Source organism: Anomaloglossus baeobatrachus, chromosome 5 (genome assembly GCF_048569485.1).
Source record: "Anomaloglossus baeobatrachus isolate aAnoBae1 chromosome 5, aAnoBae1.hap1, whole genome shotgun sequence".
NCBI classification, from domain to species: Eukaryota; Metazoa; Chordata; class Amphibia; order Anura; family Aromobatidae; genus Anomaloglossus; species Anomaloglossus baeobatrachus.
In genome coordinates, this window is record NC_134357.1 from 526,530,193 (window position 1) to 526,542,515 (window position 12,323).

The following is a 12,323-nucleotide window of genomic DNA, read 5'->3' on the forward strand; positions in this document are numbered from 1 at the left end:
ATGTCCGTTTGTCCGTCTCCGTGATGCGTTTTGTGGGCCGTGTCTCACGCCAGCATGTCCGTTTTATTCACACAACACGCAGCACGGACCCAATGAAAGTCAATGGGTCTGTGCGCACGTCCGAGTGACACGGACGCATCTCTGTTTGTTCCCTGTATGTTTTGTGCTTTTTTCATGTCATGTCAGTCTTTTTTCTTTTTATGTTTCGTTCTCTCCCTCAGTCCGTCGGTCGGTCTCTATGTCTGTCTGTCCCTCTAGCTGTCTGTCGGTCAGTTCCCCCCTCTCTCATACTCACCATTCCCCGATCTCCGGCGCGGCGCTGTTCTGCTGTTATAAAAACTCCGGCGGCTTTTCCTCTTTTGAAAAAGCCGGCCGCCCATTAATCAATCTCGTATTCCCTGCTTTACCCGCCCACCGGCGGCTGTGATTGGTTGCAGTGAGACACGCCCACCACGCTGAGTGACAGGTGTCACACTGCACCCAATCACAGCAGCCGGTGGGCGTGTCTATACTGTGCAGTAAAATAAATAAATAATTAAAAAAACCGGCGTGCGGTCCCCCCCCATTTTAATACCAGCCAGATAAAGCCATACGGCTGAAGGCTGGTATTCTCAGGATGGGGAGCTCCACGTTATGGGGGGCCCCCCACCCTAACAATATCAGTCAGCAGCCGCCCAGAATTGCCGCATACATTATATGCGACAGTTCTGGGGCTGTACCCGGCTCTTCCCGATTTACCCTGGTGCGTTGGCAAATCGGGGTAATAAGGAGTTATTGGCAGCCCATAGCTGCCAATAAGTCCTAGATTAATCATGTCAGGCGTCTATGAGACACCCTCCATGATTAATCTGTAAGTTACAGTAAAAAAACACACACACATGAAAAAATCCTTTATTAGAAATAAAAAACACAAACACATTCCCTCATTACCAATTTATTAACCCCGACAAACCCTCCATGTCCGGCGTACTCCACGGTCCTCCAGCGTCGCGTCCAGCTCTGCTGCATGCAGGTGACAGGAGCAGCAGAAGACACAGCCGCTCCTGTCACCTGCACGCAGCTAATGAGATGAGTAGCGCGATCAGCTGCTGTCACTGAGGTTACCCGCGGCCACCGCTGGATCCAGCGGTGGCCGCGAGTTACCTGACTGACAGCAGCTGATCGCGCTACTCATCTCATTAGCTGCGTGGAGGTGACCGGAGCGGCTGTGTCTTCTGCTGCTCCTGTCACCTGCATGCAGCAGAGCTGGACGCGACGCTGGAGGACCGTGGAGTACGCCGGACATGGAGGGTTTGTCGGGGTTAATAAATTGGTAATGAGGGAATGTGTTTGTGTTTTTTATTTCTAATAAAGGATTTTTTCATGTGTGTGTGTTTTTTTACTGTAACTTACAGATTAATCATGGAAGGTGTCTCCTAGACGCCTGACATGATTAATCTAGGACTTATTGGCAGCTATGGGCTGCCAATAACTCCTTATTACCCCGATTTGCCAACGCACCAGGGTAAATCGGGAAGAGCCGGGTACAGCCCCAGAACTGTCGCATATAATGTATGCGGCAATTCTGGGCGGCTGCTGACTGATATTGTTAGGGTGGGGGGCCCCCCATAACGTGGAGCTCCCCATCCTGAGAATACCAGCCTTCAGCCGTATGGCTTTATCTGGCTGGTATTAAAATGGGGGGGGACCGCACGCCGGTTTTTTTAATTATTTATTTATTTATTTTACTGCACAGTATAGACACGCCCACCGGCTGCTGTGATTGGGTGCAGTGTGACACCTGTCACTCAGCATGGTGGGCGTGTCTCACTGCAACCAATCACAGCCGCCGGTGGGCGGGTAAAGCAGGGAATACGAGATTGATTAATGGGCGGCCGGCTTTTTCAAATTAGAAAAAGCCGCCGGAGCAGTGTGAACGCCGTGCAGCGCCGGGGATCGGGGATCGGTGAGTATGAGAGAGGGGGGGACACTTCAGTCACTCGGGGGATTACCGGTCACCGGTGAATCCTTCACAGGTGACCGCTAATCAGTACACGGCACAAAGACAGAGCCGCGGCATGACAATGAAGTCGGGTGAAGTTCACCCGAGTTCATTCTCATCCCGCTACTCTGTCTTCCGACATGTAGTAACGACATTTTGCATCACACACATACATTTCACACGGACAACACATACACATGTCAGTTATTTCACTCACGCACACACGGACATTCCACACGCACATACGGCTAGCATACGGGATACACACGCAGGCCACACATACCATAAAAACGGACATAAAAAACGGAAAACGGACCCGAAAAACGGTCCGTTTTACACGGACGTGGTTTTCACGGATGTGTGGCGGAGCCCTTAGAAAGGATAGAAAGCATTTTAGGGTCAACCTGAAATTTCATCTGACATACAACTTTTTGTGAATAGTGTGTGTGTGTGTGTGTGTATATACTGTGTGTGTGTGTATATATATATATATATATATATATATATATATATATATATTTATATATATAAAATTATGTACAGTTGACACCATAAGTTTACATACAGTATCTAAAAAGACACATCTGCATGTTTTTCTCACTATCTGACATGAAATCAGAATAAATCTTTCCTGTTTTGGGTCAATTAGGAACCAAAATTATTTATATTTGTCAAATGCCAAAATAACGAGAGAGAGAGACTGTTTCTAGGCATTTTTATTACTTCCTGCAAAGTCAAAAGTTTACATATACTAAAAGTTGCTTTACACGCGTGGACTTCATGTGCGATCACGTGTGTGATCGCACCCGCCTCCATAGTTTGTGCGCCACGGGCAATTTGTTGCACGTGTCGCACAAAGTCAGTAACCCTCGTCACACGTACTTACCTCCCGAACGACCTCGATGTGGGTGGCGAACATCCTCTTCCTGAAGGGGGAGGGACGTTCGGCGTCACAGCGACGTCACACAGCCGCCGGCCAATAGACGCGGAGGGGTGGAGATGAGCGGGACGTAACATCCCGCCCACCTCCTTCCTTCCGCATTGCCGGCGGGACGCAGGTGAGCTGCAGTTCATCGCCCCCGGGGTCTCATATGGAGCGATGTGTGCTGCCTCGGGAACAATGAACAACCGGAGCACAGAAGGACATTCGATATTTAGAAAATGAGCGACATGTCAACGAGCAATGATAAGGTGAGTATTTTTGCTCGTTCACACTCGCTCGTAGCTGTCACACGCTACGATATGTCATACGATGCCGGATGTGCGTCACTTACGACGTGACCCCGACGACATATCGTAAGATATATCGTAGCGTGTAAACCCCGCTTTAGAGTACTATGTCTTTAAACAATATGGGACAGCCCATATAATGATGTCATGTTTTTGGAAGCCTCTGGTTTATTGTAAACATCTGAGTTAGAGGCACACCTGTGGATGTATTTTAACCCCTCCACAAGCAGCTAATTTTGCGGTTTCTGTTTTTTTCGCCATTCTTCCGAAAGCCGTAACTTTTTTATTTTTCCATCAATATAGCTATATGAGGGCTTGTTTTTTGCAGAAGGAGTTCTAATTTTAAATGAAACTATTAGTTTTACCATCTAGTGTACTGGAAAATGGCAAAATAATTGCCAATGCGGAAAAATTGCAAAAAAAAGTGCAATTGCACAACTGTCTTTGAGATATTTTATTCACTGTATTCAGTATATGGTAAAACTGATGTGGCCATATGATGCCTCAGGTCGGTGCTAGTTCATAGACACCAAACATGTATATCTTTACCTTTATCTAATGGGTTAAAAAAAACCTGAAGTTTGTCCAAAAAAGTGGCTCACGTTTTGCGCAACCTGTAGCGTTTTCATTTTTTGGGATGTAGGGTTCAGTGATGGCTTATTTTTGTATCTCGAGCTGACGTTCTCAATGGTACCTCTGCGCAGATGCTACACTTTGATCGCCTGTAATTGCATTTTGCGCAAAATTTTTATTTTTTTTAATTTTTCAAAACTTTTTTTTTTACTTTTTTTAATTTTACTAGTCCCCCTAGGGGACCATAAGGATCAGCAGACTAATCACTCTTCCATATCTGCTGATCACAGCTGCACAGCTGTGAACACCAGATATGCTCATCTCCTATCTCACACAGCTCTAGGCTGGATAAAACAGGAATTGAGTCGTGCGCTACAGGAATCATCACATGACGTTGTGCTACCACGAAACCATCAGATCCACGTTATCACGTCACGTGACTTCCAGTGTGTCGGGCGGAGTTGTAAACTTTAACCGCGACCACAATTATAATGGCGTTGTCACATTTTGACAACGCCATTTAAGGGGTTAACAGGTACAGGCAGATCACGGATTTGGTCTTGCCTGCTAGGCACACGTCAGGTGTTCAAATCAGTTGGGTGGGACTATGACTGCTGGGGCATAATTTTTTTTGCCAGCGGGCATTAAGGAGTTAATGCACACCTGAAACACACTGCTTCTTTATGTAACATCATGGGACAGTGGTAGGGAGTGGCAGATCCCACACAAATAAACAGACGGAGGAAAAAACAAAACTCAAAGGCTGTGTGCGCACGTTGCGTTTTTTCATGCGTTTACGCAGCATTTTAAACTGCAGCGTAAACGCATGCGTTCTGCGTCCCCAGCAAAGTCTATGACAATTAAGCAAATTCCATGCGCACGTTGCGTTTTGAAACGCAGCATTTTGGATGCCAAATTTTTTATAAAATCGATGCATTCTAAAAAGCAACATGTCACTTCTTTTGTGCGTTTTGGATGCTTTTCCCTCTCTGTCTGTGGGAGAGCAAGCATCCTGAACTCATCCAATCTGCATTAAAAATGCATCCAAAACACAGTGTTTTGAAACTCACATGCAGTGACAAAACTCTGCATTTTTTTTGTCAAGCCAGAATGCAACGTGCGCACATACCCAAACTCTCAGCAATTACAGAGGTGTAGACAATAAGTGATTAGGAGGAAACTAAAGGAAAGGAGGAACCAATGAGACAACAAGAGTATTTCCACAACACACGAAACAGCACACAGAAGTTCACCAGCAATTGGATCACAAAGCACAATGACCGGGCTCACATAAAGCTATCATCAGCATGGCAGAACAGGCTCCACCATCTTAAAAAGGGCAGAGGCGACTGGGATAGGTCTCCTGCAACATGTGACTCCAGCAGCAATCCACAGGCTAGCAGAATTACAAGCCCGATTACTAATAAAAGCACAGCTAGTCAATGCCCGAGCCTGTCTGTGCAACTCAAAAGCAACATTGTGTGGAGTGTCCGACTTTCCTGTGTGAACAGCGCCAGAAGTAGACTGGACAGTCGGAGAGTTTTGAGTCAGACACCGCATGAGATTTCATTATTTTTGTGCAGATTTTCCATTTACATGCTGTATAAAGTTGAATACTTATATGATGGACCAGGTCGTGATGTATATTTGTGGAAGTAGGGGGACGTGTTTTAAGGCTATTTACACCTTTTACCAAGGTGAGCAGAATTATTGTTTTACTTAGGCAAAATGGATCAAAAAAGAGTTTTAACTGACTCTGAAAAGACAAACATTGCTACAAGTTTTACAGAGGATGCAGCACTTTTGAAATTTCAAAAATATTGGGCATGAGCATAGAATCACCAATAGTTTTGTTGCCAATAATCAACAAGGTCGCAAAAAATGAGTTGAGAAAAAAAAAAGACACACAATAAGTCCCAGATTTGGTAAGAATCAAACGTGAAGCGATCAAGAAGCCATTATCATCCAGTGCTGTTATATCAGAACTGCAACCTCCCCGGAGGCAAAGAAGTACAAGGTGTTTTCCGTGCTCAGAGACATGGCCCAGGTGAGGAAAGCTAAAAATCTGACCACCAATGAGCAAGACACAGAAGTGGAAACGTCAAGACTAGGCCAAGAAATATTTGAAGATAGATTGTTCAAATGTTTTATGGCTTGATGAGATGAGAGTGACTCCTGAAGGACCAGATGATGGGCCAGTGGATCAACAAGGTGGAGGAAGGTTATTGCTATGAGCTGTTTTTAGATGACACTTTTTTCCAGCAGTAGTATAGGAAAAAGTCTGCATGTTTTGAGAAATTCATTATTTTTCTGCAGAATAATGCTCCATCACAGTATTTAAATACACCACTGCTTGGCTGCCAATAAAGGTTTTCAAGATAAAAGAATAATAAAGACAAAGATATTGAATAAAAACATCAATTAAAAAAGTAAGTAAAAGACCCAATGAAGAGGTACTGTGCACAGAGGACTAATGCAAAACTCTATATTTAGTACAATGGTTAAAAATTTAGAGTTTCAGTAAAGCCTTCAGGTTTGAAGGTTTTAGGTATCCAAATTCTTTTGGATTCAAGTCTGGCAAAACGGTGAGAAATGTCATCCCCATGAATGTTGATGTTGATGCAGTCAATAACATGGACCCTAAGAAAAGTAGAGTCACATTGGTGATGTGAGTGTCGAGTAAGGCTGCTTTCACACATCCGGTTTTTGCTGTGCGGCACAATCGGCTCTTTGCTGAAAAAACGAAACCGGGTTTTTTTGCCGCAGGTCCGTTTTTTTCTGCATAGACTTTCATTAGTGCCGGATTGTGCCGCATGGCCTTGCGTTCCATCCGGTTTTTGCCGCATGTGGCATATTTAGCCGATGCAGCGGCCGGATGGAACGTTGTCTGGAACGTTTTTTTGTGCGGCAAAGAAAACCGCATTGCGCCGCATCCGGCTGATGCGGCGAATTTTCCGATGCATGCCTATGGACACCGGATGCGGCGCGATGCGGCAAAAACTGCATCCGGTCGCCACATGCGGTTTTTGCCACTGCGCATGCTCAGTAGCATGCCGCAAGCGGCAAAAACCGGATGGGGCACATTTAAAAAACTTATGCAAAGGATGCGGCTTTTTCGCCGCATCCGTTGCATAGGTTTTAGAGCCGGACTGGCCGGCTCTGCACCTACCGGATATGTGAAAGCAGCCTAATAGGTTTGAATTTCTCAAAGTTATCAGCATTGTTAGCAGGCAAAATATCCCTCACATGTTCTCACACACAGATTATGAGTTCTCGTGCCATAAGTCCAATATTTTGGGACATTGGATGTGACTAGAGATGAGCGGACCCATGGAAGTTTGGTTTGGCGGGTTCAGCCGGACTTTAGATAAAGTTCTGTTTAGGACACGGACTTGAGCTGAACCCCAATGGAAGTCACTAATTGGGCAGTTTGGAACTCTGCGCACATGCAGCCAGCCATAAGTAGATCACTTTCTGGGTGAATGGGCTGCTTTTTCCATTTTTTTTTGTTTGGTGCACACTACATCCGATCATGCTGTTGTTAACCCAGTACATGCTGTTCAAAAAGTGCAAGCGGCTGACACTGGGCTGTGGATCGAACATACCCGAGCACAGGGCACAGGGATGCTCGCGTGAGTGGTGTTCATATGTAAAGCACCCAAAGTCTCTTTTTTTTGTAAAGTCTGTGTTTGGTACGAACACTGAACATCGAACCTTGTTTTCGCTCATCTGTAGATGTCACATAATAAGCCACAGTTTTTGTGGTGCACATAATATGTTGAGTTTTAGAATTTTATATATTCAAGAAAGCAAAGCATTTGCTACATGGGCTAGAACCCCATTTGGGGGCCACTTCTCCCTAATGTATATTTATTGTTTTTAGACCCCCAAACTCTTGCATGGCAGGTAGTAGCTGTAGCTATAAACCACAGGATTCAATGTTAGGTATAGGAGAATTTTCTCCTTGAATGTGTATTGTGTGGGTATTCTTCATTACAGGCACATTGTACTTGTACGTAGAGCTACATTTCTTTGTACCAATGCATTTTTATGTATCGAGATGCTAGAGGTAAAATAAAAGTTAGAGATTTCTTTTCTCCCTATAAAATTACTGAACATTTTTTTAATGCTTCCAATAGAAGCCCATGGAGAAAAAAATGCACCAATAATATACAGTTCAGCAGCTACTTTATCCACGCAGTGGGCAAGAGTTTTCATGAAATCACATTCACTTTGCGTGGAGAGTTAGGCCATGTTCACAAGCAGTATAAATGCTATGGGGGTATTGTGCAGGAAATCTGTGCAAGCATGTGATTTCTTGAGAATGTGCGCCCACTACTCAGGATTCTGTTGAGTTGTATGTTTTGGTGCATTTTTTTCTCTGTAGGCTTCAATGGGCAGCCTGAAAAAAATGCATTCAAATCTGAAATACAATGAAATAGTCCTGGGTTCAACGCACAACTGTCCCTGGCCATCTGCTGAATGTCTCTCATTGCCACATGCCCCTTCTAACGTCTCCTCCTTGGTAGAAAGAAATGGTAAATAGGTGTGAATATAGGGAGTTTGGTTAAGGCTAAGATCAAATGGATTGTTCCGGTTTATCTGTTATAAAAGTTGAAAGGTATGCATAGTTTTATCTAATAGTGTCACACTATTTCTAATTCTATTGGAGTTGTGCTACATGCGCTACAATTTGTATGGAAATGTTTTTACAGAATAATTAAAAAATATCATATTATAAAAGTTAGATTGTATTACACCAAAATAAAAAAAATGTTTTATTCTCAGCAGGAGACTGCAGCAGAAGCTCAGAGGGACATGTAATATATTCAGATTTTAAAGAAGAAGATCATGGTATCTCACAAGATGCATATGAAGAGCGGGCAACTATCCCAGATATGCCCTCAGCCCTTAATAGTGAAGATTTATCATCTGATGCTTTTCAACAGGTCCCATATTCTGATTCATTACAGACTGATAGGAAAAATAAAAGTAACAGAAGGGATGGTGAAGATGAAAGATCTCGCAAAGGGGAGAATCCATTTCCATGCTGTGAAGATACATCAAATCTTGATAAATGTGAAAAAAGTGAAACAGAAGTGAAGGAATTTTCATGTTCAAAATGTGGGAAATATTTTACAGCTGAATCAAAACTTGATATACATCAGAAAGTTCACACAGTCGAGAAGTCATATTTATGTTCTATATGCGGGAAATGTTTTAAATTGAAATCACATCTATTTGTACATGAGAAAAGTCACAGCGGAGAGAAGCCGTTTTCATGCTTAGAATGTGGGAAATGTTTTGCGCGGAAATCAAATCTTTTTGAACATAAAAAAACTCACACTGGGGAAAAGCCATTTAGCTGTTTAGAATGTGGCAAATGTTTTTCTTGGAAATCAGGTCTTGTTGACCATCAAAAAACTCACACAGGGGCAAAGCCATTTACATGCTCAGAGTGTGGGAAAGGTTTTTCTTGGAAATCAAGTCTTGTGGACCATAAAAAAACTCACACAGGGGAAAAGCCATTTACATGCTCAGAATGTGGGAAAGGTTTTTCTACCAAAAAAAATTTTGTTGGCCATCAAAAAACTCACATAGTCGAAAAGCCGTTCTCTTGTTCAGAATGTGACAAATGTTTTTCTCGGAAAACCTCTCTTCTTGACCATCAAAAAACCCACACAGGAGAGAAGCCATTTACTTGTTCAGAATGTGGGAAATGTTTTAAACAAAAGGTGGGTCTTGTCATACATCAAAGAACTCACACAGGTGAGAAGCCATACTTTTGCGCAGAATGTGGGAAGTGTTTTAACCAAAAATCACAGCTTAATGGGCATCAGAAAAGTCACACAGGAGAGAAACCATTTTCATGTTTAGAATGTGGGAAACAGTTTGCTGTGAAAACAAACCTCGTTAGACATCAAAAAACTCACACAGGGGAGAAGCCTTTTTTATGCTCAGAATGTGGGAAATGTTTTTCTCTGAAATCAAATCTTGTTGATCATCAAAAAATTCACACAGGGGAGAAGCCATTTTCGTGTTCAGAATGTGGGAAATGTTTTGCACACAAGTGGGATCTTGTTTCACATCAGAAAACTCACACAAAGCAGAAGCCGATATGACAAGTTTTGGTTAAAATGCTTCCCAAATTCTATCTTGCTTAGCATCAGTAAAGTCACACATTAGAGAAACCATTTTCATGCTTAGAATAAGGGATATGTTTTTCTAGAAAATCAAATCTTGTTTACAATTACAGTTTTGAAATGGGGAAGAATCCTAGTCTCCGGTACTCACCTGAACGTAACCTCCGATCCTTACAAGATCTCCTTCTCTACTCCCCTTGTATCTCATCTTCCCACAATAAAATCTAAGATTTCTCCCGTGCATCCCCCATACTCAAAAAAGTTTCAAAAGGAACATGAAGACCCACCTCCTCCGCCAAGTCTACAACCTGCAGCTCAGTCCTTCATAGCGCCACACGACCATCTCCACCCTCATGTATTGTAACCTCACCCATCCCTTGTAGATTGTGAGCCCTCACGGGCATGGTCCTCCCTCCTCCTGTACCAGTCTGTGCCTTGTATTGTTTATGATTAATGTACTTGTCCCCATTATGTATACCCCTTTCACATGTAAAGCACCATGGAATAATTGTCCCTATAATAATTAATAATAATCCATATTCATGTCCATAATGGGCAAAACGTTTTAATGTTATCTCAAAACTTGTTAATAGAGATGATGGACTTGATGTGAATTGGATGCTTATCGAAGCTTTAAGAATTTACTAAAAGCAGTAGATATGAACAATTTGTGATTCACTTTGCGTAAATCAGCATTACTGTCTACCAACATTTTACAAATTGCAGAAAAATGCAATAGCCAGAGAAGCCTGATATGGTCTTGGGTGCATTTGTGCAGGTTTTTTCCATAATGCCTTGTATCTACGATAATTTCATATGCACAAGCAATCAGAAATGACTATAAAAGCAGAAGCAGGGAATGCAGTATCTATTTTGTCATTAATATGGATAGTGAGAGAACGTCACAGCTTAGTTATAGAGATGCTAAGAAAAAGAAATTCTACAGAACATATTTGTTTTAGCATAGTAGTGAAGAAGATTAATGCATGTATATTGAAAAGAAAATAACCCTGTGATTCAGTTGTTTCGAGAAGGAGATCTCATTGATTGATCACCGTTGTTATAATGCTGTTGCTGCATTTCAGCTACAAATGTATTTGCATTCATGCCAAAGACAGTCTACAAGGGTGAAAGAAAAAAAGCATTTCTCTCTCACTTCCTCACAAAGTGTGCATGTCTAAAACTACCAATTTTTTTTTCTTGTACACCTGTTATATTGGTTTCCGTTGATGGACATACAAGTCAATCCAATATTGTGATCTGTTGCTGCTATTTTTTAGGTCAGCTCCTAGCATTTCTTTGTGGGTCAAGGGGGAAATTGTGCTTAAAAATATACTAAAAAGAATTTCAATACATACATTTAACTATGTGGCTGTCTCAGAAAGTGTGCGTGTCACTAACTACTGATTTTTGCACAGCCGTTTTCTTAGTCAAATTTGAGGTTTGAACACAACAATTCTGCAGCCTTTGCATTTCTTAGTTTATGGTTTTGGAAAGGGTGGGCATTGTGGTTAAAAATAATGAAAAAGAGTTAATTATAGTGAAAAGCTAGGATAAAACAAAATTGCAAATACGTTGCAGTAAATAAATAGTAATAGTATGTGCAAATAACATAAACTACTAAGGGGTAGTTTACACGCTGCGACATCGCTAGCATTTGCTAGCGATGTCTAGCGCGATAGCACCCGCCCCCGTCTCCCTGTGACCGCCGAATAATCCCTCCTTCAAGGGGCAGGTTTGGCGTCACAGCGACGTCACCGCAACGTCACTAATCGGCCGGCCAATAGAAGCGGAGGGGCGGAGATGAGCGGGACATAACATCCCGCCCACCTTCTCCCTTCCGCATTGCCGTCGGGACGCAGGTAAGGAGATGTTTGTCGTTCCTGCGGTTTCACACACAGCGATGTGTGGAGCTGCAGGAACGACAAACAATATCGTACCTGCGGTCGCATCGACATTATGGAAATGAACGACGTTACACAGATCAGCGAGATTGTACGTTTCTGTGCTCATTTATTGTTCCACCTAGGATTTACACGTTGCGATGTCGCTACCGGCGCCGGATGTGCGTCACTAACGACGTGACCCTGACGATATAGTGGTAGCGATGTCACAACGTGTAAAGTACCCCTTAGTTTTTACTATTTTGATCAATCAAAAGAGCATAAGAACGATCCAACCACGACAAAGTACACCCATTCAGAATGGTCCCCAACTCTTGTATTTCACGTCACTGTGTGCCAAAAGGCATCAAAATAGAAGGAGGCAGAGCAGGACCTAGTTTTTACTGTTTCACACCTGCCTGTGGAAATCAATATACACAGGATGTACAGCCCAAAAAAGGGGAGACGCTCCTATTATGTAGAGAGGACAAGAAACTAAAGCAAAAATTAAGA

At 42.8% G+C, this 12,323-nt stretch overlaps 1 protein-coding gene across 4 annotated transcripts in view; it reads left to right on the top strand.

Moving 5' to 3' along the window:
- LOC142312091 (uncharacterized) overlaps window positions 1-11,180 on the top strand; it is a 31,477-nt gene extending 20,297 nt beyond the window's left edge. For 2 of the 4 annotated variants that reach the window (XM_075350970.1, XM_075350971.1), the window contains one exon: window positions 8,573-11,179. In XM_075350970.1, coding sequence (XP_075207085.1) covers window positions 8,573-9,906 — 1,334 coding nt within the window. In that variant the 3' untranslated portion in view covers window positions 9,907-11,179. Of the gene's footprint in view, window positions 1-8,572 lie in introns of all 4 variants that reach the window. The other 2 variants (XM_075350968.1, XM_075350969.1) reach the window with 2 other exon arrangements.
- Window positions 11,181-12,323: the final 1,143 nt, after the last annotated feature.